We start from the raw sequence: 27,888 nt of genomic DNA on the forward strand, positions 1-27,888 counted from the left end.
ACCATTGAAGTGAGCGGTGAAATATAATGATTGCGGTGTTCCTCAACGAAAAACATCGTTCGATATCCCCTCCATCACCTAAAAGCAACGATTGATCGAGTATGAACTCAATTATTAATCTAAGACAGAAAAATGGATGTGAAGTGCAAGCACTTTAATATTAGAGCAACACGACGTACATAACGAGAGACAGCCTAGACGTCAGTCATTGCAGCGCTAAGAGTAATTATACCTAGAGAGGAAATTTCGAACAAAATTACGTAAAATATGTGGTCCCAACATCAAATACGAAATGTTTATTGGTATATGTGTTTGCCCTCTTAATTAAGAGGGCAAATTGAACTATCAAAAGCGAACGTATACACGTATTGGACCAATACTATTGGTGTAAAATTATACGAAATGTGTATCTTATACAAACTGATGTTGGCACCACATTTCGTCGTACAAATTTCCTCTCTAGGTAGAATTACTCTAAGTTGCAGCAATATTGTATTTGTGTCCAATAGAAACTGTGATTACTTTTACTGTGGCATCAATTGCATCAATTTCTGAGCGATCATCGATCCTTAACTTTTGAAACTTTAATTTTGATTTATTTGGTAGATCCGGTTAGCACTTGGGTGCAAGCAACATACTGTCCAGTATAGAACACTGTTTGTACAGGTCTAAAATACACTATTTGCTGCAGAGTGGAAATACAGTCACTTCAAACACGAGTCGTACTCTAAAATAAGTTTCTTGAACCTGACACTGTGTCACACAAGACTGTAAAAAAACCATTTCACACAAAATAGTACTCTATGTGGCAGCTGTCGACTGTGATCAATGTTGCTTGATATACGTTGTTAGATACAGTGAAATCTCAGCATGAATTTGCTTCAGTTGTTTTTCAGCTGATCCACACAAACAACCACAGAAGAGGTAGGCGGTGCGTTAAACTGAAAGTACGAAAAAAATTGTCGTTCCACGATTTTTCCAATATTTTCATCGATTTTATTTATTTTGCAATTGCTTGTTCCGGATTATTGCCATTAAGTAGAGTGATTAAAGTGTGTAGAGCTGTGTGGTTGCGAAATTTGTGTTAATGTCCGTCTATTTCCGGGGACTTTTGATTTTTGACTTTGAGTGAACGATTTGGTTGCGTAACAATATTGTGTTGTATGCGTGAACGTTGTGAACGAAACTGAATGTTGTCTTGTTCATGTGGCCGCTCGGCATTAGGTTTGAGCAATTGGATTCATATTAACGAATTTGCTGTGCGGCACGTTCGAGTTCGAGAGAATGTGTGACTGTTGGAAGCCCACAAATCTTGTGTAGCTGTTGGCGGTCCTCTCGGCTGTTCGGATACTTGTGTGCTTGTCTGCTCATATTCTTATATGTTGGAATAGTGGAGCTAATAGGATACGTGGCACGAAAGCTGTTCCAATTGCTTTGTCGAATTGGTCGCGGATGTTGTTGGTGCCGATGCATGAAAGTGGTGTCGATGCATGAAAGTATGAATGAACGTTGGATCGAAGTGTTCGAGTAACAGGTAAAATGTGCTGTGTTTGACAGGTATTACCACCGCAGGTAATCTGATTAACTTGTTAGTGCAGATCAATGAAAGTGTAAAACAGGTATGGTCTATTGTCCGCCCGGAGAACATAAAAATTTGATTTTCGTACTTAAACGCACTCATTTTCATATTATTTTGACATAAAATGTGAGTGCGTTTAAGGCGAATTTGTCGATCGACCATACCTGTTCTAGACTTTCATTGGTGCAGATCATACATTCGGTAATTCGGTAATTCTTCATTGTGTTGACTATATTTGATGCATTATCACACCGTTAACGTCGGCCGAAAAACCGAATTTTTGGGTCAATTTGTGGAAGGAAAGATTCAAGTTGCTTATGAAGTGCATGGGACGATGAACTGTCGCAAGACTATGGGTGAAAATAGTAAGGCCTGGCTTAACCCATGGGCTAAGTGGACTGAGTCCAGGGCGCTGAGAAGTGAGCAATAAAATCTTTTTTCAGAAAAAAAATTAAAAATTTTGTAGCTCGCTCCGCTCACGATCATTCACTTTCTACTTCATCTCAACAGCCCAGGTCACTGGAATTGTTAGTCCGCCCCTGAAATAGTGTCTCAGGAACTAATTGCACTCTGGTCTAAAAAGTTAGACCCTACACGGTGGCGGGACATTTCTACAGGTCAATATAGTCAGGGACGATATTATCGTCCAAAAAATGATATTACCGTCCATAAAACGATATTATCGTCCAAAAAAAACGAAACAGTCGCCTTTATGCTAAACTTGTCGCTATCTTGCATCTCATTCTACAATTTCCTTTGTCGATGCTTATGCGATAAGTACCTCAACTTGAATGTCAACAGAAATCTTATTGACTTAATCATTCATTACACTGATAAAATGGTGGAATTGTTTTGAATGACACGCTTTACAATGTATTCGCCCAATTACCTAATATTTACACTCATCTACCGATTATGGTAGCACTACATAAACGAATGCATTGTATACGACATACGACAAACAAAATAGCGTAACACGATCAATGCGAATGTTTGGTGTAATTTTGGCTAGTCATTGAATGCTACAATGTGACGGTGAATTCGTGGAAATTTTTCGATTAAATACGGTTTGGAAAAGATCGATAATTCGTTCGAAAAAGTTGTAAACAACGGTTTTCGAGTACTTGGACGATTGATTTGATAAGAGTCTGACTTCTGGAGTGTTAATCAGCTATTCGACAAACATTTCCCTTGAATTACGTTTGTACTTCGCGTCCCGTTCATCGGTACAGATTTTAGACGCAGGAGGAGGAGGATGGATTTATAGTCAACGTGACAGTAATGTAGCAGTCTGCCAAAAAAGGTATGTGGAACCTGTTGAAACATTTCGTTGATTTCGTTTTTTGTCATTTTGGTTATGACTGTCACGTGACTGTGTTGCTTGTTAAAAGCTTAAAGCTTCTTCCAATTTTTGGAACGTAGGCTCTCATGATAAATCAGTGGGACGATAGCTGTGGACTTTATTGATATTGGATATGAATTTCTCGTTACTCCACCAACCAGATTCTATGGCAAGACTATATCTGAGACCGTATCTGAGACCTCTGTGTATCTTACTATACTTAATCAAGGACAGGGGAACAGTTTTAGACATTAGAGCTCTTTCAAACATTGCAGACATTGTTAGTAGTTTTTGGAAGCTAGAACCAAGACTGGATCCGAAGGCGTTGGAAGTTTTTGGAACTCTCCTTCTAAAATTTTTTAAAGTGATTAGTCTCCTTCCTCTTAGGAAATGCTTTTGAAATTCCAGGAAGGCTACTATGGCTTGGAAAAGGTTAAACAAACTTTTGTCATAACTACTTCCTTCATGAACCTCTGCTTCTGAGATGCCCCATCACCAACTTCCACAGAAATGTTCCCTCTGTCTGAAACTTTCGTTTCGAACACTTTCTACGAACCTTTGCTAAATACAAATCCGGATAGAAAATTCAACTCAGACATTTCGCAGACATCGAACGGATGCATGAAGAACGGACGTATTATGTATGCTGGCTGAACGTTCGATTATTAATTACGTATTCCTAGTATTTGATAAGAATTATTGGAAAGATTACACACAGCAAATTCACTAGGTCAATGTAGGTGCCGATAAGGAAACAAGTGAGTGCGTTGCGTTTATTGAAATGAAAAAATTTCTTCTTCGCAAAGTAGTTGATATCTGAACCTCGAGTGATTAACAAGTGAATTTTGTTCTGCTGCACGTAACCATTGTAACCTTGAAACCGCTTCTGGACATTCATTTTCCTACTTATCATCTGCTTTCGGAATGGATTCAACCGCAACGTTACGTGCCATTTTCGATAGGGATAACGGTAACCAGACCGCTGTTATCATTCCTCGCTCCTGTCCCATACCAACCACATTGTCATACAATCAGCTGTATGAAGTCGTACAGGAATTCTGTGCCAAATTGGCCAGCATTGTGCCGAGATCACAATTGGCACCAGGAAATTCCATTTCCATTGCCTATCCCAACAGTCTAGAGTTTGTGGTCAGTTTCTTGGCCTGTGGTCTGATGCGATTGGTAGCGTCGCCGTTGAATCCGGCCTACACGAAAGAAGAGTTCCTGTTCTATTTAGAAGATGCCAACAGCACGGTTATGATTGTTCCGCCCGGATCCATCAAAAGCAACTATGCAGCAGTTCTGGCTGCGCAACAGAGACGCGGAATCCATGTGATCGAAGTATTTTGGAATGGAAAATCCATTGTGATGAACACAGCACAGACTGAAGGTTCGTCGAGTGGTCAGTCAGTGGTGTTCAGTCCTCAGCCTGAAGATGTGGCTTTACTGCTGCATACCAGCGGTACAACGGGACGGCCAAAAGGTTTTTTTTTTAAATTTCATTTTCGAGTGATTGAGTGACGAATGAGCGAATGTTTTGCAGGCGTTCCATTGTCGCACTTGAACCTGACCACCTCCATGAAGAACGTTAGTAATACCTACAAATTGACGCCAAACGACCGAACTCTTCTCGTGATGCCCTTGTTTCATATCCACGGATTGATATGTGGTCTCCTCGCAACACTTTTATCGGGAGGATCGGCGGTTATTCCGCAAAGATTCAGTGCTTCCACTTTCTGGTCCGACTACACAGACATGAAATGCAATTGGTACACTGCCGGTAAGACAAACATTTTACGCAAATTCGCAAAGACAAAAGCCTGAAATTCTCTTTCAGTTCCCACCATGCATCAAATCTTGCTGCAAAAACCACCATCGACCATCCCATACATTCGATTCATCAGATCATGTTCGTCGAGTCTGGCACCGACCACATTCCATGCTCTGAAACGAACATTCAAAGCGCCAGTGCTGGAAGCGTACGCAATGACCGAAGCATCCCATCAAATGACATCGAATCCGCTACCAGAATTCGGCGAAAGTAAACCGGGAACGGTGGGCTTGGGTCAAGGAGTAGAAGTGGCGATCCTAGACGACAAAGGAAATCCGGTTGAAGAAGGTGAAGTTTGTGTCCGTGGCCGCAATGTTACCAGAGGTTATTTGAACAATCCACAAGCTAATGCTGAAGCGTTCACTGCTGACGGATTCTTCCGCACTGGTGATCAGGGTAAAAAGGATAAAGATGGCTATCTGATCTTAACCGGTCGCATCAAGGAGCTGATCAATCGAGGTGGTGAAAAGATTTCACCGTTGGAGTTAGACGCCATACTTCTAACACATCCGTCAGTATCTGAAGCGGTCACATTTGGAGTCCCATCCGAAATGTACGGACAGGAAGTGCATGCGGCAGTGGTGCTAAAATCTCCGACAAAGTCTGTGGCTGCTGTGGAAAAGGAGTTGCAAAATTATGTGCAGTCGAAGGTGGCCAAATTCAAAGTGCCGAAGCGAATCCATGTGACGGATCAGTTACCGAAGGGAGGAACTGGCAAGATCCAACGCAGACTTATGGCGAACATATTTGCCAAATCTGAACCAAATCTTAAGTCCAAGTTGTAAGATGATATAAACGACATGACTGCCTGCTGCTGATGCCAGACTGACTACATTGTGTAGTGTTTCTCAAAACGTTTTCGACTAAAATTAAATCAAATTGAACCTAACAAACGAAAGCATGTTTTTTGTATCCTTTCCCTCTCGTCGTGCAGGTCCGGCCTGGCCGGATGGCTTTATGAACAGTTACTAAGGAATTTCTGTCTATTTTTTTATGCATGGTCGGCCTTCCATTCCGGAAAGTACCATTTACTTAGACCAAATCCAAGGGCTCGTCATCTGTTAGTTTTTGAATTTTAAGTGAACGAGACCGCAGAACAAATGAACCGAATAATTTCAACGCATTGCCATAGAGAACATCGTGAATGGGGGTGATTAAATGCTGCGTTAGTAAATTTCTCGTAACTTTACATTTTGAAATTTCGGCGCACTTTTGTGTGAATTCGCATGTTGTTGTGCTGTAGAAATCCTGGTTCATCTTCAATGAATACAAATCGGCAAACTGTGGCGACATATTCATTTTTATTTAAATAATTAATTTGTGCGGTGAAACAACTTTCGTTTCCGGCGCTACACCAATGTCAAATCGAGCTTAGCGCCCATACGTTTCAACGCGATAATCGTATTAACAGCCTTCACCCATCGCTTCTTAATTACATATCGTTTCAGTTTGGTTTTCGTAACCGACAATTCTGTATTCAACGCTGAATGTATCAGCCATGGATGCTGCAATGCATCAGATGCGGACATCCTTTGACTGTGATGGAGGAAAGGTATTTATAAGAAACATTTATAGACACCGAGAGCCTGGGTGCATATCAGTCCTTCGTAAGGTCACGGTTTCAAGATTATTTTATTGCGTTTGTTTATTGCCTAGCGAGGGACTGACATCCGAGCAGGCTCATATGGGTGAATAAATCATCGACCCGGCACCCAAAATACTCACACTCCATCTTTGACTAGCAGAGATCGTATGAAATTTTTAGCATTTTCCGACACATCATTGAAAGCGTCATCTTTGAAGCTAAATTTGCCGACAGTTACATTTGCCATGGTATCCTGAAACGAGATGAATTCGTAAAAAAAAGTCCGATTTGATACCGCGAACAGTTGAAATAGTTACCATGTCTGTATCGCCCATAAACGGCGAGAGTCCAGAAAGTCTGTGGACGTGGAAAATTCAAAGAAGAAATTATTGTTTGTGCACCAATGGCAAATCGAGTTAGACCAGCAATCCCGAGAGGTGGCATGTAGCAACGTCGCTAAAATGTCAACTCTCGGGCGTGAGTCATAAAGGTATGATCAACAACACTTACAGAACATAGCAAATAACGCCAATGGACCACATGTCCGTGTAATATCCTATCGTATCAAAGTTAACAATTTCGGGCGCTACGAATTCCGGAGTGCCAAACAAAATTTGCAATTTTTTGTTCGGATCGTAACGTCTGGCCATTCCAAAGTCAATGATTTTTATTCGGTTGCCGGTTTTTGTAAGGCATAAAACCTGGAAAGAATGTTGTGTATACGGAGGTGATTCGAGAATGACGACAATGATTTTGAATGTGTCTAGTGTCGCCAACAAATAAGGGAGATTTTCAGGCTGTTGGGACTTTTATTTCAATCCTTTGAGACCCATCCATGAAGGACGTAATGAGGTAAGACGCAGAGATATTGTTTGGTCAAAATTGCCGATTTTTCTACACATTTTTTGTGGAAACCATTAGTATGGAATTAGTGGGACGTGTAAATGGAATTTTTGGAATTTAATTGTGGAAAGTGGAATTTCAAGCGACTGTTGATTTTGTTTCAAAATTTTAAAGACAAAAATTTGAAAATTTCTCTTGTGACGCGTAACATTGTCTCCAGGTAATCTCACTGCTACAAAGGTGTATCTTTTTGTATGGCGCACTTCAGCTTTGACAACTATTACAGATTATCTGGAGACTAAGTTACCTGCTACAGGTAAGATTTTCCTTACATTTTCCGGTTTTAAGTCCAAATGTAAAATGTGTCTGCTGTGAATGAATTCAACAGCTTCGCATATTTGTCTCATGAACACCGTGCACGCCTTTTCCGTTAACACATAGTCCTCTTCGATCACTCGTTCAAACAATTCACCACCTTGAATTCTGGAAGAACATTTTTTGTGCTCAAATTGGTTTAGTTTGAATTGGTGAGAAGGCGCAAAGATTTGAAATTAACTTACAGCTCTAATATGCATGTGATTACTTTACCATCATCGAAAGCATCGTACAGTTGAATGATTCTGTTTCGAATAGAAAGAATTTAGAACTTTACGACCAGTGCGTAGATACTGATATACTCCTGCTCAGTACGTTATTCAAATTATTGTTCGCTTTAAAAAAGGATCTAGCGAGCATTAAGCTTGTCTCTCGAGTGACAGTGGCAAATTGAATTTTGTTATTGTAACTCTGAAAGCTGGCGAAAGCTCTTCAAAGTTGAAAGCAACATTTTGATCCAAGCGATTTTGACGTAATACGGAAGTGTATAACGTGACCGTTATAGCACGATAGAGTTAAACACGTTGCAGCTGACAGTTTTAGAGCAATAATTACACGCCAAAAATGAATAGATGGGTAAACAGCCCGATGTACTGTCAAGTTAGGTTTAAAATATGTTTCAATTTGTACCGTATAGCTTTGGAGAGCTTTCAAAAGCTTCGAGATTTTTTAGCGTCAGCAGGTAATTATAAGTATAGTTTCCACTTAAAAAGAGCACTCCGTTTAGCCTCCGTCTACATGGCAGTTGTAAAATAGAACAAAAGAACTGTCACGCAAACGGAGTGGAAATTGAATTTATTTCAATTTTTAGCCCCGTACGAAGTACGAAGGGGCTTATAGGATTACGATGCCGTGTGTAATTGATGGAATTCGAAGCAGACGGTAAGGGCAAAGTGTTTGCCTATGTTCATAGATGACGAATCCGCAATAAAAATTTGGGCCGTCTGTCCGTCTGTCCGTCTGTCCGTCTGTCCGTCTGTCCGTCTGTCCGTCTGTCCGTCTGTCCGTCACGTCGATATCTTGAGTAAATCAAATCCGATTTCAAAAATTTTTTTTTTCCCTGAAAGATAGTCAAAATAGTGAGGCTAAGTTCGAAGATGGGCATATTCGGGTCGGCCCTTCGTGAGTTAGGGCCACCTAAGTGATTTAAGGTCTTTTGGTGATATTTATGGCAAAATAAACGATGGAAATGTAAATGACACGGCAAATGATAGGTATTGTCAATACCAATCCAGGAAAAAAAAGTTTTTTTAAATCGGGTGAGTGGACCGTGAGTTAGGGCCTTAGAAGTGAAAAGCTACTAGGGCCCTATGTGTATTTTACATATAACTCGAGTAAATTTCATATGTTTTTCGTAATTTTTGTTTCATTTGAAAGATAATCGAACACCGAATAGAATGTTGTTGAAAAAAAAAAAATTCGGTCCTTGGACTAAGGCCGCTACTAGGGCCCTATGTGTATTTTACATATAACTCGAGCAAATTTCATCCGTTTTTCGTAATTTTTGTTTCATTTGGAAGGTAATCAAAGGCCGAATAGAATGTTGTTGAAAAAAAAAATTAAATTTGGGTCCTCGGACTAAGGCCGCTACTAGGGCCCTATGTGTATTTTACATACAACTCGAGTAAATTTCATTCGTTTTTCGTAATTTTTGTGTCATTTGGAAGGTAATCGAACGCCGAATAGAAAGTTGTTGAAAAAAAATTAAATTTGGGTCCTTGGACTAAGGCCACTACTAGGGCCCTATGTGTATTTTACATAGAACTCGAGTAAATTTCATTCGTTTTTCGTAATTTTTGTGTCATTTGGAAGTAATCGAACGCCGAATAGAAAGTTGTTGAAAAAAAATTAAATTTGGGTCCTTGGACTAAGGCCACTACTAGGGCCCTATGTGTATTTCACATATAACTCGAGTAAATTTCATTCGTTTTTCGTAATTTTTGTTTCATTTGGAAGGTAATCGAATGCCGAATAGAATGTTGTTGAAAAAAAATTAAATTTGGGTCCTCGGACTAAGGCCGCTACTAGGGCCCTATGTGTATTTTACATACAACTCGAGTAAATTTCATCCGTTTTTCGTAATTTTTGTTTCATTTGAAAGATAATCGAACACCGAATAGAATGTTGTTGAAAAAAAAAAAATTGGGTCCTTGGACTAAGGCCGTTACTAGGGCCCTATGTGTATTTTACATATAACTCGAGCAAATTTCATCCGTTTTTCGTAATTTTTGTTTCATTTGGAAGGTAATCAAAGGCCGAATAGAATGTAGTTGAAAAAAAAATAAATTTGGATCCTCGGACTGAGGCCGATACTAGGCCTATGTGTATTTATACTCAATAAATTAAAATTTTAGGGCTATTTGAAAGTTTTGTTTTATTTGAAAGGAACGTCGTACGGGGCTTCGTAATTGCGCTATGCGCAATTTCTAAGATGTACACATTACATAATAATTTTACTTTAACTACTTTAACCGGCGCATAGGCTTACGGTCAAAGTAGGGTGACAGACGCACTAGGGTCACGTACGCAATAGATATACGGGTTTGTACGGGGCTCAGTCGCAGCAAACGCTCTGACTGTTCTGATGGCTCGTTTACTCCGTTTACGTGACAGTTCCTTTGTTCTATTTTACAACTGTCATGTAAACAGAGGCTAAACGGAGTGCTTTTTTTAAGTGAAAACTATACTTAATACTCCATTGAAATCAAGTGAAGAAGGTCAACGCTCTCGAAAGCTGAGATACGATTAGTGAATCCATTATTTTGCGTAACACATTGTAGTCAACTCTATCGTACTCAGTATCCGAAATTGTTACACACCGGACGCAATTATTAGCCACAATCGAAAAACAACAAAAGAAAACGAAAATTTTTCATCGGAAAATTTTGTTAACGATCTTAGCGCGATAGAAAAACCAACAAGCGAAAATCTAAATATTTACAAATGATGATGCAATCCGCTCATGATATCTATTTCACGCTCCATATTTACTCGATCAGATTTATGTGGACATGATACGAATTTTGCTGCTAATTGTAACGAGGTTGATTTGTCTTTGCATAAGTATACGGTGCCATATGTTCCGCTGAAACGTAAAAATTCATTTGTAATAAAAGAGCGTGGCTTACGGCGAAGCAAAAAAAAAATATTTTTTTTATTGTCTTGGAGGAAGGTTATTGTGCAGAGACAATTTAGTTCATTGGAAAATTACGATTGGGTGAAAATTCGAAGCGTGAGATTTTAAAAGCTTTAAAGTTACAACATGTCCACCAGCCTTGGCTAGGTGACAAAATTAACCGTCAAACTCATTCACGAAATTTCAAATACATTGGGGGAATCCCATTCTTTGATGTTTCACACACAAAGTTTAATGGCTTATCGATAATGCAGCACGGCATAGTACGGTTCCATGAATCATAGAGTAAACGTATTTCCACATTATTGAAGAGTTTTTAGCCCCGTACGAAGTACAAAGGGGCTTATAGGATTACGGTGCCGTGTGTAATTGATGGAATTCCAAGCAGAGCCGGTAATGTCAAAGTGTTTGCCTATGTTCATAGATGACGAATCCGCAATAAAAATTGTGTCTGTCCGTCACGTCGATATCTTGAGTAAATCAAATCCGATTTCAAAAAAAATATTTTTCCCTGAAAGGTAGTTGAAATAGTGAGGCTAAGTTCGAAGATGGGCATATTCGGGTCGGCCCTTCGTGAGTTAGGGCCGCCTAAGTGTTTTAAGAATATTTACGGCAAAATAAACGATGGAAATGTAAATGAAACGGAAAAAATAGGAATTGTCGATACCGACCCAGAAAAAAAAGTTTATTAAAATCGGGCCCTGGAAGTGAAAGGCACTCAGCCCTAAATGTATTTTGCATACACTGAGAAAAAAGTTGACAGTTCTGTTCTCAGGTAATGTAATTTTTCATACAAAAATCACATTACCTGTGACAGGTAATGCTGTTTTTGCATGAGAAATAACATTACCTGGGGAAAGATTATCTGTCAGGTAATAATCTGAAAACTTTTTTGTCAGTGTAAAACTCGAGTAAATTTCATCCAATTTTCCTAATTTTTACTGACATATACAGAGGACATTAATGAAATTTAGACATCAGATGTTTTTTCAGCTGGTCCACTCATACAAACCACAAACAAGAAGTTTTAGGCGTCTTTGTAGTTACAGACGTGGTAGTGGAACCGAAACAAATTCATGTCTAAATTTCGCTGACGTTTCCTGTAAAAAAAAATCAAACAAAAATCGACCTTACCGTCCCAATTCTTCAGCTGATATGTCGTAATAAGCTCGTGGATCTTCGCCATGCCGAATAGTGACCTCTTTATATGGAAAGCTTGCTTCAATTTCTACGAGACAAAAAAGAAAAACAAAATAAGTTTTTTAAATCAATCGAGATGAACGCTAGGCAATGTAACAGTGTTTGCCATCAAATTGAAGCGGAAGCCGTTAAACTGAACTGCAGAAATATAGGCGCATTTTCAGACCGACATGCTGTGTTCAAACGGCCTTCACTTCGCTAAATGCAAGAAATGAAAGGCTCTGCACTGCACGGAGGCAATCATATGGTTAGGTCTTGTCAGTTATCGAATCTACTACTTAGTTTGTTTGGATGGTTGTAGCGATGAAACTTTGAATTAACGGTACTGCTAGCCTAGGCACAGCTCTTTGGTGCTACACCCGTTAACATGTAGATTAAGTTCGGAGGCGGAGGAAATGATAACAGCCTCTCCGTTAACCCAGTCACTTTGAATTGCCATAAGTTCAAGTGAGACAGCAATAGTTTTATGAAAGGTATTTGGAGCGACTAACTTAATACATTACGCATGCTTTCTTAGTGTGAGTTAAAACTGCAAGACTAGACGCATTCATGTGTCAACATTTAAACGAAATTTTGACGTCTGAAATACGAGTCTTAATGCTGGGAGCAGTGCTTAAATCTATTAATCGAATAAGTCGAACGGAAATATTTGGATGTTAGCACCGTAAGTACAACAACCACCATCTATGAATATCTGAATACAAAAAGGGAATCTGCTCAATTAGCGAATTTTAAGAAAAAATGAAATTTCATAAATTTAGCATCTTCCTAATCCATATGACAGCCTGATTTTCTGAAGTATCGAAAAACGTCTATTGACATCGTCAGACTACTTTTGTAAGGAAGTTAGCTAAATAAAATTTCATTTTTCTTACAATTCACCAATTGGACACGTCCACTCTCTGCATATAGACATTTACATGTTGTCAATAAACGAAAAAGAAGTTCGTCCACCCTAACCTAGAGATACTTGCAACGTGTTACTAACAAAACATTTTTCAAATTATTTGTTTACAAATCGTCGTCGCTGATGGTTTTTTTGTGTATACAACAGGTACGTTCATCCACACACATATGTATTTTCGGTGTAAATTGTTTACAACGCTTTTACACATCACATATTAAAGTATTGTAAACAACCGAGAGAAGAAATAAAAATAAAAAAAAAGTTCAAGATCATTAATCAATTCGGTAGGTTCATTCACATGCTAAAAATAACTTTTGTTCTTCTTCGAAACGGACACTTATATGTAGCTCTGGGTCAGGAAACAACACCGTACTGCGATTTACATTTTATTTTAAAGCGAAAATTTTGTGAGGTATATAAACATTCATCATCGCCACGAAATTGAACCGTGCATATCGACGTCCTCAAATTGAATGAAAACTTGGCCAAAAAAATGCAAAATTTATTACTGGGCAGTGGGCATGCATGTTGCAGATAGTAAAATTATTCGTTTTGATCGGCAAAATTATTTCCTTGTAGTAGGTCGTTGAACCATTTTCTTACAGTCAAGGGCAGTGAAATTTCAGCATGAATTTGCTACAGCTGTTTTTCAGCTGATTCATTCAATCAACACTGTTTAAATCTGCGTTTATACGGTTTTACATGCGTGCGTGCAGTTGCTTCAGTATAAACAGTTTTGATTGAATGCTGAAAAACAGCTGAAGCGAATTCATGCTGAAATTTCACTGCCTCTGACTGTAGTCGACGAAAAAAGGAATATGTCAGCTTTTCCTACTCTAGTAAAGCCCTGCTAGCGCTAGCATTATCAAGAAATTAGAATTTTGAATGTTCTATTGTTTTAGCCATAAACTTGAGAACTAGCCAACAGGAGTGTATGGAAACATTGTAGTCCAATTTTAAATCTGCTGCTAGTTGAGATAGTTGAAAGAGCCTACAGTTTTGATAGGGCTTTGGCGTTCGTAAAAGGCTTTCGCTTTTTTCCCAGTTTTAGGGTTCCTTCATCCAATGTCTAATAATCATGTCCGGAGCGATAGCTAAGGACTTGACGCAGTCTAACTTCCAAAAAAAGAACGAAGAAATTTTTTTTGAGACGCGGCAACTATATATAGCCGAACATTTCAGTTTCTACCCTTTGGACTGTATCACCACAAAACATATTCTATCATATTCTCGCTTCAAATACGAGTGTGGTTTTCGAGGGTCGGGAACGCGTTTTCAGCTGTAGCTCAGCTGTATTGAAACCTGCAGGGGCGTGTGACCCATCAAATGAAAGGTATTCGCCACACGAATCGAACAAAAAAGTAATTAGAAAAATTGGTGCAGATTTGGTTGAGCTAGAGTGGTCAGAGTGACCAAATTTTGAGCTACTCGAGCGTAGGATGAAAGGACTAATATTTTTTGGCTTATGAGAGATAGAGATTTACTTTCTTCGGCAAAGTCTCAGAGTTTTACGAGTAGAACACATTGGCATATGTGAAAAATGTCGAAAGTTGGAAATGGGTGGGTCAATTATGTTTTTAGAGGTATTTCTTGAATGGTGGCAGATAGAGAGTTACTTTCTTCGGCAAAGTCTCAGAGTTTTACGAGTAGAAAAGAAGGGCATTTGCGAAAAATGTCGAAAGTTGGAAATGGGTGGGTCAATTGGGGTTTTGGAGATATTTCTTGAATGGTGGCAGATAGAGAATTACTTTCTTCGTCAAATTTTCGAATTTCGTCAAATTTTCGCATTTCGTCAAATTTTCGAATTTCGTCAAATTTTCGATTTTCGTGAAATTTTCGATTTTCGTGAAATTTTCGATTTTCGTCAAATTTTCGAATTTCGTCAAATTTTCGAATTTCGTTCTAAAATGCACTTCTAAAACGATTGATATCCCAACAAAAATCTCTTCGAGAAAAGTGTGACGCAGTCTTTGAAGTACAATTTCTAAAATGAATGATATCGCTAGAGTTGACGCTTTCAGCTTCGTTACGCAAAAATTAAATTTTACACCCAATTTTAGTTCAAACAAGCTGGCTTAGGTTTTCTCATCATCTGCCAAATAATTTTTACCAAAAAAAATTTGACTGGAAACAACCAAAATCTTACCAAAAAAATCTGCGTTGCATGCGGCAGATAAATTTTCTTGCTGGTCTGTTCCTGAACATCTGCCACATGCAACGCAGATTTTTTTGGTAAGATTTTGGTTGTTTCCAGTCAAATTTTTTTTTGGTAAAAATTATTTGGCAGATGATGAGAAAACCTAAGCCAGCTTGTTTGAACTAATTGGGTGTAAAATTTAATTTTTGCGTAACGAAGCTGAAAGCGTCAACCCTAGCGATATCATTCATTTTAGAAATTGTACTTCAAAGACTGCGTCACACTTTTCTCGAAGAGATTTTTGTTGGGATCGACTATATCCGTCAACATTATTGAACCATCTCCTCTCCTTTCGACAAAGTTCATGAACGGTTTTGTAATGTTAAGTCAAGATTATGGACCTATCGCTATTTTGGGTGTTACAACCTTCCAGACTAATAGGTAGTATAAACTCACTACAGAGCTTGTGTGTCGCTGAGTACCAGCTGTTTGTAGTCTTTACTTCAGAAGAATTATGCCTTCCAAGAATTTGTTCCTTTTAAGATTTAAGCCCACTTACATTTCACGTAAGAATTATTTTGATGGCAGAAACGTTATAGATCTTCAAGATGCTGTACTTCCGAACCTAACCTCACTTTAGTTTCGTTAAATGTTTCGTTCATTCATTCATTTTTATAAGTTTGTTTTTTTAAATGTGGATGGCATTTTAAACGTCCTTGAAGAGGATCTATACTGAAAACTGACGAAGCATTGATAATCTGTTTCGATCAAAATTTTCATTGCTTCAATTTCGTTAAGCGTCAGGAGCAATGAACGTCAACACAAGGTATGGTCGAATGTCAAACTTTGTATGTAGCGGAGGACATCGCTATGTCCTCCAGTTTGTATGAAGAGACCATACCTGTCCTAACTACTTGGTAACTACTTGGTAACTACTTGGTAACTACTTGGTAACTACTTGGTAACTACTTGGTAACTACTTGGTAACTACTTGGTAACTACTTGGTAACTACTTGGTAACTACTTGGTAACTACTTGGTAACTACTTGGTAACTACCTGGTAACTACTTGGTAACTACTTGGTAACTACTTGGTAACTACTTGGTAACTACTTGGTCAGTAGTGACAGTGAAAAATTTTATCGAAAAATATTCTCACGGCAGAGTAAAACAAACCAGGCAGAATGCTGTTTATGTCAGTGCAGTGGTCATTTGAGTTCATTTTCATACCGTGTATTAATGCCAAAAATTTATAAAATTGTTCAAATGCTGACTGGTGAATAATACATTCTTTTAGGTCCATTAGGTCCCTCATCTGACGTTTCAAAAATGAACCACTCCTGCCTGGTTTATTTTACTCTGCCGTGATATTCTCAATGTTTCGTTTGTATTCAGCTGTTATCCAGCTGGTCCATTTATACAAACAAAAGTACTGTTCATTCCTGTCTTTATATAGGTAGAATAGTTACACACACGAGCGTGTTGGTGCTGAAACCATATAAAGACGTACAAGTAGTTTTGTTTATATGATCGGATCAGATCAGCTGGAAAACAGCTGTAGCAAATTTTTCTGTCTAAATTTTCCTGACAAAAGAAGCAATTTTTCGGTCGCAAAAACATTCATTTGTAATATTGGATGGTTAGCGCGCGTAACTTGCCTTCGGAAAAATTATTTAATTTTACGACAGAACATAAAAGAAAATATTTTTTGCTCTCGACAAAATTTTCACGGTCTCAATGAAATATCTTTTGGCATCAGAACATAAACACACATTTCCTTTGCATTTAATTAAAAAAAAGTTTTTTTTCACATTTTCGTACATTAAAATGATTTCGCACCAGGCAGAAAAATTGAGAAATCGTGTATGAGTTAGATATTATAAATGGTATTTAACACAACACATACACACAGACACGCACCTCCGACGGGATCACTCTCATCCACATAAATCATGATCAATCTTTCAGCTGATCAATTTGTTCAAATTAGCGTAATTTGAATATTTTCTTTTTGAAACCTGCGACCAGTCCAGACACTTTGTTTCTATCGTAAAATTTAATTCCAAAACGAACACCGACGCGTGTAAGAGAACGCCAATTTAAAAAAAAAATGAAATTATTTTCGGAGCAACAATTTTTCTTTCGGGAATATATAGAAAATCGACGCTTCCGATCCGAGTTTTACAACCAAACTGTGTCTGTCTGCTTGATCGGAGTCGATTCTTTTTTGTTCTCGCTCGATTTTCCTTTTGCTGGTGCGCCAAAACAAATGAAAATTAAAATTATATTTCGATTGGCGCTCGAGTTTATTATGAAAATGTTCATTCATTTGTGTATACAAACTGTATAACATTAGCTCATCATATAATTGTGACGAATTCAGCTCTCTGCTGGTGCACGAAGCACAAAATTGTTTGCAAATAAAATGAAATTTTGATTATTTTTAGCCCCGTACGAGGAGTATACAGAGAGGGCTATACTGTGCATTCAAGAACGTGTTACAGACGGCAAACATCTAATCAGTATTATTATCGGGTCTATTACTTCCATAGATCAAACTATTTTAGATCGGTTGACTTCAAATCTTGTACTTCAATAATTTTTAACATGCATTTTACTATATAAAGGACCGTATTACGCAGAGCTTGTCATTATTTTTGTCGACGTTATCGATAACAGATGAATAAGCCATGTGTGATAGGTTGACGTTTGTGGCTTTGCGAACCACGATTTATCAGAGTAGAATGAAAACGTAGTCTTTTAAGAAGTAAACACGACTATAGGAGAATGATGTTTAGAAACTAAGAAGAAATGTAATAGAGTTTTCCCATATTTTAGTACATTCTGTCATAAAATTACTGCTGTCACTGTGCTTATTTTCATGTGAACCAACTTCATATGGTGACATTTGTTCTGTAATGACAAATGTGAAGTTGGTTCACATGAAAATAAGTCGCATAGAATGAAGTACTATGAAAAAAATGTGGCGCCTCTACAGGCCAACCCACTTTTCCCATTGTCAGAACAAAGACTTCCGAAGTTACAGAGGAGAGGAAAAATGACTATTTTCTCGCCTGCATGTGTTGTGAAAATAGCACATTTCGTATCTAGGACTAAAAGTCTTTTTTAGCGTGTGAGGAAGAGCCGAAGGCGAGTTCTGAAATCTAATACGCTAAAAAAGACTTTTAGTCCTAGATACGAAATGTATTTTTCATATTGAACGGAGAAAAAGTGCACTTTTCTGGTCCTAGTTATGAAAAACTTTTTTCCCCTTTCCATTTCCACTTCATTTTTCATTAATGAGTTGTCATCCTAAAGCTTCATTCAAGTTCTTTTTCATGCTTCGGGGCCGAAAATGAGGGCAATTTTTCAAATTTTCTCGGGTTTCCGGCCCTCTGCATGAAAACTCACATGTGCACCTGTTTGGGACGGTTGATTTAAGGCACTTTCGCTTGTAGACCTCACTTCGTTCGGCCTACAATCCGCGAAATTGCCTAAAATCAATCGTCCAAAACAGGTACACAAATGACTATTTTATGCCAAATACTGCGAAAGTTTGTATTTTCGGTCCTCAAATGGTGACCGAAAGTAAAAAATTCAGGCCTTGGGCCGAAAGTAAATGTCACTGTCATCATTTTACTTTCGCCCCGTGGGCTTGCGTATTTGCGGGCCGAAAGTAAATGTCACTGTCATCATTTTACTTTCGGTCCTCATATGTCTCGAAAACACATGTTCACTCGATTGAAAGTACGCATTGAGTGTTGTGTTGTGTTGACGATAGCCAAATGTTTTGTGAGCAAGCTGCCGCCCCCTGGACCCCCCCGCTTTTCGGCATTTTGGTGTTTCTACAGCAAATTTTGTTGATAGCTCAACAGTTTAATTAAAATTATGTTTTGTTTCGGACCGAAAATACAAATCTTGCGCAGTATTTGGCATAAAAAATAGTATGCATCACTCGGGGCAAAAGTAAAAAAATTCAAATCGTGTGATTGCCGCCCTTGCCTGCGGCGCGGGCTGCAAACTTCACACGTTTGAATTTTTTTACTTTCGCCCCTTGTTATGCAAAATACTATTGTATGCTTGCTAAGAGGACCGAAAGTAAAGCTGTCAATTCGCGGGGCGAAAGCTTTCGCTTTCGCCCCTTCAATTGACATTTCTTTACTTTCGGTCCTCTTAGCAAGCATACAAAACTTAATACGTAACTCTTTCGGCCTACTCAATCGATACGTAAATAACCATTGATTTCTTGACCCGTGTTCAGGAGCCTGAGATATGACCTGGGAAAGTCATGTACGGACTTTTCTAGGTCAATAAAAGATACGTAGTCATGACTTGGGTATACGAGTTCTGATGTTTCTTGCAAAGACATTTCATCACTACTTTCCCTCTTCTTCATGTCTGTTTAAGGATTATGGAAAGTTTCAATTTTGAGATGTTATTGACGATTTCCCTACTGTTTAAGCGGTACCTCATCTCATCCGAAATAATGTGTAATCTTGACGTTCCTTGACGCAATTTTTAACCTTTTAATCCTTGAACGATAGAACTGCAAGTACACTTCCAATATATGAGAATATCACAAATGAACAAAAGACATGACGGGGCAAAAGAGACTCAAATTATTATTTTTTGTATTACTGTCAAATTTGACAGTAGAACAAAAGAATAATTGCAGTAATTCTAGCAAGAAACAAATGACAAAAATTAAAAACTCGTTTTCTTATGAAAATTACGGCAGAACTTGAGTTAGTCGTCGATGCATTCGACAACAATTTCGAATATTTCCCGGCAATGAGGTGACAGTTTCAGCGGCCGATCTTTCATTTAATTTTTTTCCTTCTACGTGCCTAGTGAACGCAACCCCTGGTAAAGAGTGTCTCTCGTGTCTCTTGCCTGCAGGCGTGTGACACTTTGAACGAACTGGCAATAAAATCAATGGTACGCATATTTCGATTTTTTATTTGGTCAAGTTGAATTTTAGTGTAGACACAACCCATTCGACCGACTACCAACCCATTTGACCGATTACCAGCTGGGCCATGGGATAATATACTCATTAAACGCCTGAACTTCTTTAATTAAATTCATTAAAATCTGATTTTATTTTTTACAAAAATCTGTGATACGAGCAGAACAGTCTGTATGATCTTGATTGTCCAATTTTATCCTAGAAATCGGTTAAATTTGAATTTAAAATGTTTGTCGATTTATTTGACTGGGTTTGCGGAATGTATCAAAATTCCAGATCGAACGGACTGTTTTGCTCGTTCCAAAGTTTTTTTTTACAAAAAGAATCAGATTTTAGTTTAATTTAATTGGAGAACTACGAGCATAATAGACTGGACCGTACCAACCGCCACCGGTTCGAAAACATTTCGGTACATTTTTGGTATTGTCGGTAATGAGCTGAAAGCGCTGAAAGGTATTACCGGTATTGCACAGTTTGTATATGGGATTTCAACCTAACAAAAACGAAAAAATCTACCAATTGTCATACCCCAGCCTGTCTCTCTCAATCCTCTCAATATAATGGGTTGTGATGGAAGTTCATGGTTTGACCGTTGAAACTGATCGCCAGCGCCAATGTCAACATTTTCTTTTTGATTTTTCACATCAATGATCTATTGAAATTGAGATATAGACTCAATAAACCAATTTATTCAACGTATACTACATGTCTGGAACATAAATAGTTTCACAAATTGCGTATTTACTGAGCGTCATAGACCTGAAACGTCATTCTTCTTCTTCTTAAAATGGCGAAAATCACAACCCATTGAAAAACAGATCTGTCATCGGCCATTTGTCGTGTTTGGAAAACAGCGTCATAAAAACCCTTAAAAATTGCATAATTGTTTGTGAATTAATATCAAAAACAATCAGTAAACGAATGACTTTTGAATGAAAAGTTTGAATCCGCTGGGCGACTCTAAATTTGGAGCCAGTTAAATTTTCTCATTGATTTTTCCGCGCAAGATGTGTCTCTGCTGTGGTCGTTCTGTGTTTTCACATATTGTGTGTTTGTGTGGATGTTATTGTGATTTATTGTGAAGTAAAGAATTTTCAACACAAATCGGAACTAATGTTGTGCATGGATTGCCGAAACGGCAATGTCGAATCGATGTAAATTTATCGGATGTTCCCGACCGTTTTGAATTTCATTTTTTGTACTGAATAATGCTGGTACAGACCCGATAAAACGAGAAAAAAGAGCCCACAGTGTCGATCCGTTTGTTGTTGTGCATTGGATAATAGCAAACCGAATAGTGTTTAATGTCTTGTGCGTAACTAAAATTGACAATGTCCGGATATCGTTGTGTGAACTACTATGAACTATGCCGCCTTTGTACGGCCAGTCATGGAACGAAAACTCACATATTTTCGGAGGAAGGAAAGAAGAAGGATCTCATCGGAAAGATTGCCGTTTGTTTACCGGTTGTTGTAAGTAGTGTGCCCTCTTCACCATTGAGAGTTTGAAGATTTTCTTTTGTCCAGCGGGTAGTCTGTGTGTTCTAAAAGGAAAATTTACGATTTTTAGATCGATGCGGAAGACAAACTACCGAAAATTCTCTGTGCTCAATGTCTACAACAGGTCGAAACTATCGCAAAATTTCGTGAGACGTGCATCAATGCACAGACAATGCTGGAGAGCTGCCTGAATTCGTCAAAGTTAAGGAATGGCGGGAAAGTAAGTGGAAAACGTTACGCTAAAACTAGTTTTATCGACTCAAAAATTCTGATAAAGTTCTGAGGCATATCAGCCGTTTGGTGTTAGAATTTTAGGTCTGTTTCCATTCCATTGTCAAGGCAACGAACACTCAAGGCAACGAACACTTTGATAAAATGAATCATCAACAGAGTTGAGGGTTGATGGCTCTTTGCTTCATTTATAGGAGTGAAAAACTAAATCTTTTGTCGGTCTACCACGGCACCATCTGGCACTCTATATTCAGTTCACCTTCGATCTCAATTTTTTGTCTATATTTCGATAAGTTATCGACGACAATCGTCGGACTCCGAATGCTGTCAAACGCGATACGAGTTTCCATTTTAACGAAAGAGAACCAGAGCGCCGATTCTCATGGAGGGGGATCACTGCGGATGAAAATCTATTCGTCGTAGGGCTCAAGAGGCACGGAATAATTCGACTCAAATTTAACGTAACGTCGGTCTGGGCGAATTCTTGTCGAAGCCTTTGGTCTTTGTTCGGTATTTCAAGCAGAAATTCCTTAAGAAATTCTTCTTCGAAGCAAGACCATCGATTCCAAGGCAGGCAGCACAAAAAACCTTAAATTTTGCGCCAAATTCTCCGACTTCCGGGAAAAACAATTTCGACGGAAATAATGTTAGCGAAGCTGATGAAGAAACAGTTTGGTCTTTGTAGGTTTGTTGGTTGTGAATATCGAAATTTTACCGAACGAAAACTTACCCTACCGAAGTGTCACCTTGTGCTGCTCTGAAAATCCGATCGAATTTTTCATTTGTTCGTGTTCTAACATTGTACTAACGTCTGTGAATAACACCCTCTCACATGGACATGACATACCGTTTTCTGACAACATTTTCTGCTCAATCAAAATTATCTCTCATAACCGTTTCGGCTCCATGTCCCGATTCTCAGTAATCGAATCTTCTCCGAAAAAATGTCCCGGTAATTGGATCGGGATTTTTACTCCTATATCCGCTGTGCAAGCGTACCATGAAATATGTTTCACGAATTCAGATTTTCTGAATTCAGCTCAGTGGCTGCGACAGCGTGTGAGATGCCGGCCCATTTTCTAATTTTAAGACAAAAAACTTGCTCCTAATTCCATTTCAACTGAAGGTTTACATTAAGGATGTTGCGGCCAAAAAAGCAGTTCCACTTAGTACATCGATCCCGGCGCCACCATTGGTCAAAACATCGTTGATCGGCAGTACGAACATAACGAAAACGCAAGTTGTACAGAACCCAGTTGTGACGCAGAGCAGTTCCACCGACTTTCTAAGCAGTATCATTCAGGCCGTCGGAATTCAGGTAAAGCACAAAAAAAAAACATTTTTGACCCACTGCTGAAGGCATGGTGTACTGATCCCTGGATTTTATTTGATCGTTTCAGAATGTAGACGATTCGAATGACCAACAGCCACAACAGACTGCCGCACTATCGACGCCTCAATACACAATCACGCTGGATGGTCAAACCATCAAAACCAATCAAATTCACTACAAAATCGAACCGGCTAAGCCAGTAACGCAGGATCAGCAACAGCAGACGTCACAGAGTTTCGGACAGTCGTTTAACAGGTAAAACGCTCGGTTGGTCACAGTGACTCGTCGGCTCATTCTCAGCTTGTTTTCCATTCGTTTTCAGTTCTACCGTCGACGAATTTTTGAAGCTAAAAACGAACCCAAACATCTCAGCCACCATCAAGAAAAAGGAAGCGACCGGAGGTCAAAAGAAAAACTTCGATTTAATTCTATCATCGCCCCAGCAACAACCACAGCTACAACAACAACAACAGCAGCAACAGCAGCAACAGCAGCAACAGAAGACCCCGACCACAATGATTCAAACGAATTCTGCACTGGCCACCACACCGAAAACGGTTTCACTGCAAGACCTGAAGTTTCTCTCGCCGAACAAGTGCTTCGTGCCGATCACCATCAAAGATGCCGGCAACGATCAACGACAAATCGTCGCTCAATTCGATACGAAAAATCTCGTACTGCCCACGGCATACCTGCAAATGAAAATTCAGCCACAACAGCAGATCGCGACCATTGACGGCCAACACATCGTACAGTTGACGGCGGCCAATCTGCCCAACACCATATCCATTTCACCGCAACAAAACCAGAGCATTCAGGCACAAATACGACAGCAAACGTCGAACGCACAGTTGATCTCAAGCGCCGCAAGCACCCTATCCACCATAGCCAGTGACACGAAATGCATTTTCACCACGTCCAGCGGACAAAATGTTACGATCACACATCAGCCGCTGCAAACCATATCGGGAAATGCTCAGCAACAGCAACAGGAGCAATCCAATCAGTCAACGGTTCAGCATCAATTCGTTGCGCCATTGCCACCGCTAACACCCGCATCGAACACAACGAACTCCATCGACACGTCGATGGGAAAAATTCAACTGACGACACTGCAGAACGTTTCCACCAACAACATAACGCATCCGCTGCCGCAAAAGTCGGGCATAACCATTCAGCGCATCAAACAGGAGAACAAAAAACTGCCGACCACCAAAACGGTTACTAGTCCCACGGCAACGACGGCACTCGTTCAAGTGTCGTCCACCACATCGACGCCGGCTACGAAATCGACGACAACCACTACGACAACGGTCCGGAAAGCTAGCAACAAATCAAACCAAAATCAAGCGAGTGCAAACAATGAGAATAACAAGACCGGATCCGGCAACGAAGCGGTGCCCACGTGTGAGGTGTGCGAAAAAGTGTTCAAACGGAAGGAGCATTTGGCGCAGCATATGAAACTGCATTTAGGTTTAAGGTAAGCGGACTGGTCGCGCTGACCGTTGGTTTCAGAATTAAATCTTTTCTCCTTTCCACCATGCAGGCCATTCAAATGCGAGGAATTGAATTGCAACAAAGCTTTTAGTCGTAAGGAGCATCTGATGAGGCACGTCATCTCACACACCGGCAAGAAAATGTTCAATTGTGAATTTTGTCACAAATTATTCTCAAGGAAAGACAACCTGAACAAGCATCGAAGGTGAGTCACGCCATTGTTTTTTTTCGAAAAATTCCCTCTCTATCCATTTCCATGGACGAACTTCCTTCCATTTTAACAGTCCCTTCACCGTCTCAACTAGTGTGAACTGCCCAAAAACTCGACCCTTTGTTCCTTTGTTTATCGGTCTTTGGGCTAGGACAGTCTTGTCCGAGTTGGGTCCAGTTCGGAGCTCGGCACAAATCTTAGCCACAGACTCCTGGGATTTGAGTTTATTTTTCGGTTGTCCCGTGCTTGTGGTCTATATCCCGGGTATTCAATATTCAGTTGCAACATGTTCCGCCCGTCTTTGACTCTCATATATATGGCGACGGAATTCGTTGAGACCGAAGATTTGAGAATTTTTTGACTGACCTTGGTCGACAATAAAAGATTTCGAGAATTGTTCGAATATGAGGAATTTCCAGCGACTTCAGAAATGAGGTCCACTGGCCGCACATTTTTCCCGAAATACAAAGAGACTAAAGTGTTGAAGCCATTGAAGCACTGGAAAAATCTTCTGAAATTTTTCTTCGATGTTTCAAATACATTGCAGCTAATCCGGCTTTGCAGTGTCCCACAGTGGTTTATGTACTTTGGTCTCAAGTCTTACATTAGCCGGTTACAAAGACCGCCACTTTCTTCTGGGACAGAGTCGCTAAAATGTCGGCAAATTTCGCTGCATTTTAGTAGGAAATGTCAACCGAATTATCCATGAAAGTTACAGCAAGACCTGACAGACATATTTTCGATTGCTGCCCCAGCGAACTGGTGTTATTTGTCGATATAATCACTCTGAGCGAAGCATATTGATACATGAGCTCTGATGTCCCATGTTTGTATTCATCGAGCAATTTAAGCTTCCACGCTACAATAATGAAAAGAGGGAGAGACAGAGAGCAGTTTTCATTTTTTTTATTGAAAACAGAGACGCAAACGGAGTGAGATGCAGATTAGGCACGAAACGCGCTTCCGATTACTCACCGTTTTTGAAAAAAAAAAACAATGAAAAGTACTCTGTCTCTCTATCCATTGTTGTAGCGTAAACATTAATTGTGGTTTCCACTCAACAAAAATTACTCTGTGAGAGAGCCGTGAGAGAGCGAGCTGTCAAGTAAACAAAGCAAAAATTAAAAAAAAAACAATTTAGTCTCTCACACAGCGTATTGTTTTGGTAAGTGGAAATCAAGCCTTAAGCACCAAACGCACTGCGGGATTCTTTTGAATTTCGACTGACCGAAATCGGCGCTATTTTTTCCGGGACTTTTTTATATTTGCCTAGTTAGGCCTTAGTGCCTAGGCCCCAAAACCAGTCTCAGATATTTTTGTTCTTCCATACCTGGCTGGTTGTAAGTGGCCAAAAGTCGAAGAATGGGTTTCGTAATCCGGATTTCATTTCCGAAAGGTGGCGAGGACACGGGCGTGTATGGGTTCGTTGGCAAGCTGAGGTCAAGTACTCCTGGGGCAAATATTACCTTCATAAAATTTGATGATAATCGGCCGAAAATATGACTTCCGGAAAATTTCTCAGAATCGATGTAACCTCGGTGAACTTTGATGAGAGCTGGGACCTCAATAATGCAATTATTTGATTAAATTATTACTTATTATGAATGTGGAGGACCTCAGCTTTACACCGATATCCATATTTAGTAGTTTGGCACGTGACTACGTAACAGATGAAAACTGTGTGTTTCACTCCGCCAAACTACTAAATATAGGTATCGGTGTAAAGCTGAGGTCCTCCACATTCATAATAAGTAATAATTTAGTCAAATAATTGCATAGGTGAGGTCACAGCTCTCATCAAAGTTCACCGAGGTTACATCGATTTTCAGAAATTTTCCTGATGTCATATTTTCGGCCGATTATCATCAAATTTTATGAAGTTAATATTTGCCCCAAGAGTATTTGACCTCAGCTTCCCAACGAACCCATACACGCCCGTGTCCTCGCCACCTTACGGAAATGAAATCCAGACTACGAAACCCCATTTTTCGACTTTTGGCCACTTACAACCAGCCAAGTATGGAAGAACAAAAATATCTGAGACTGGTTTTGGGGCCTAGGCACCAAGGCCTAACTAGGCAAATATAAAAAAGTCCCGGAAAAAATAGCACCGATTTCGGTCAGTCGAAATTCAAAAGAATCCCTCACTACATTCCGTTTACGCTATAACAATGGCAATAACAATTTCCATTGTCTTTTCAAAAACAGTGAGAGAAAATGAAATGCAGTGTGATTCAAACTTTAAAGAACGAAACGCACTACACCCCGTTTACTGACCGTTTTTGAAAAAAACAATGAAAAGTGCTCTCTATGTCTCTCTTTCTATTGTTATAGCGTAAATGGAGAGTAAACAGAGTGTAGAGCGATTCACGCTTCAATGTTGCAACCCTCTAGTGTCTCTCAGAGAATCCACGCATTTAGTGGTATCGTTTGTAGCGCTGCATAAAAAAGCGTTCGAATCCGATATTTTGAATTTTTGTATGGTAATTCACATTCAAACGGTGATATCTCCGTTGTTTTTAAAGAATAAGAGCCAGATTTTGCTAGGTTTGCATCGCTTATTGAGTTTTATCGATTGGCATAGTCATTTGTGTGAAATATTTTGAAACAAATTTTTACTCAACATTTCACACAAATGAGTATGCCAATCGATAAACCTCCATAAAAGATGCAAACCTAGCCCAATCTGGCTCTTATTCTTCAAAAGCAACGGAGATATCAACGTTTGAATGTGAATTCCCATACAAAAATTTCAAATATCGGTTTCGACCGCTTTTTTATGCAGCGCTACAAACGATACCACTAAACGCGTGGATTGTCACCTTAGCTGCATTGTAGAATGCGTCAGTTTTCTGGGAAGAAATGATTATGAGCAAAGATCCCGAGTTGTCTCTCAGTTTTCCATACATTTTTGACGTATCCTGATCTTTGCCAAATGGTGTTGCTTGCACCTCAAGTGCCAATTCTTTGTTCTGTGTGTTGATCAGATCCTCATTCCTACTGTAACTAGATATTGTAGTAGTTTATCGTCCCGCTGATTCTAATTAATTGAATATTCTTCTCACATCAAACAGATCTCACGAAACCAAACAACCCAGCATTGTGTATACCATCACAAAAGTTGAATAAGTAAACCAAAAATGTTTTTAAAAAAATTGTCGGAGGTGGAAACACATTCATCGTAATTATAGAGTAAATCGACACAAAAAGTCAG

At 39.3% G+C, this 27,888-nt stretch overlaps 3 protein-coding genes across 5 annotated transcripts; 2 read left to right on the plus strand and 1 right to left on the minus strand.

The window, feature by feature from the left end:
- Positions 1-3,442: 3,442 nt before the first annotated feature.
- Positions 3,443-5,646, plus strand: LOC119077294 (putative peroxisomal-coenzyme A synthetase). Its single transcript, XM_037184457.1, has 3 exons — positions 3,443-4,404; positions 4,465-4,701; positions 4,759-5,646. Exons 1-3 carry the CDS (start codon positions 3,846-3,848, stop codon positions 5,535-5,537), a joined length of 1,575 nt encoding a protein of 524 aa, XP_037040352.1. The 5' UTR covers positions 3,443-3,845; the 3' UTR covers positions 5,538-5,646.
- A 385-nt stretch (positions 5,647-6,031) lies between these two features.
- LOC119077297 (myosin light chain kinase, smooth muscle-like) lies at positions 6,032-17,424 on the minus strand. Its single transcript, XM_037184459.1, has 9 exons — positions 16,855-17,424; positions 11,826-11,919; positions 10,497-10,640; positions 7,741-7,800; positions 7,513-7,663; positions 6,848-7,038; positions 6,655-6,694; positions 6,478-6,590; positions 6,032-6,288 (listed from the first exon to the last, which is right to left on the minus strand). The coding sequence occupies exons 1-9, from the start codon at positions 16,886-16,888 to the stop codon at positions 6,102-6,104; spliced, it is 1,014 nt and encodes a 337-aa protein (XP_037040354.1). The 5' UTR covers positions 16,889-17,424; the 3' UTR covers positions 6,032-6,101.
- A 3,272-nt stretch (positions 17,425-20,696) lies between these two features.
- LOC119077303 (transcription factor Sp2) lies at positions 20,697-27,818 on the plus strand. Of its 3 annotated transcripts, XM_037184468.1 has the most exons (8): positions 20,698-21,075; positions 21,125-21,375; positions 21,473-21,622; positions 22,760-22,951; positions 23,034-23,221; positions 23,289-24,446; positions 24,513-24,668; positions 27,749-27,818. In XM_037184468.1, exons 2-8 carry the CDS (start codon positions 21,235-21,237, stop codon positions 27,801-27,803), a joined length of 2,040 nt encoding a protein of 679 aa, XP_037040363.1. In that variant the 5' UTR covers positions 20,698-21,075; positions 21,125-21,234; the 3' UTR covers positions 27,804-27,818. The 3 variants fall into 3 exon arrangements, with proteins under 3 accessions (XP_037040364.1, XP_037040363.1, XP_037040362.1); XM_037184469.1 differs by having other exon boundaries at positions 20,697-21,375; positions 22,772-22,951; XM_037184467.1 differs by having other exon boundaries at positions 20,698-21,375.
- The last annotated feature ends 70 nt before the right edge of the window (positions 27,819-27,888 follow it).

The sequence above is a fragment of the Bradysia coprophila genome, unplaced genomic scaffold (genome assembly GCF_014529535.1).
Source record: "Bradysia coprophila strain Holo2 unplaced genomic scaffold, BU_Bcop_v1 contig_235, whole genome shotgun sequence".
Classification (NCBI taxonomy): domain Eukaryota; kingdom Metazoa; phylum Arthropoda; class Insecta; order Diptera; family Sciaridae; genus Bradysia; species Bradysia coprophila.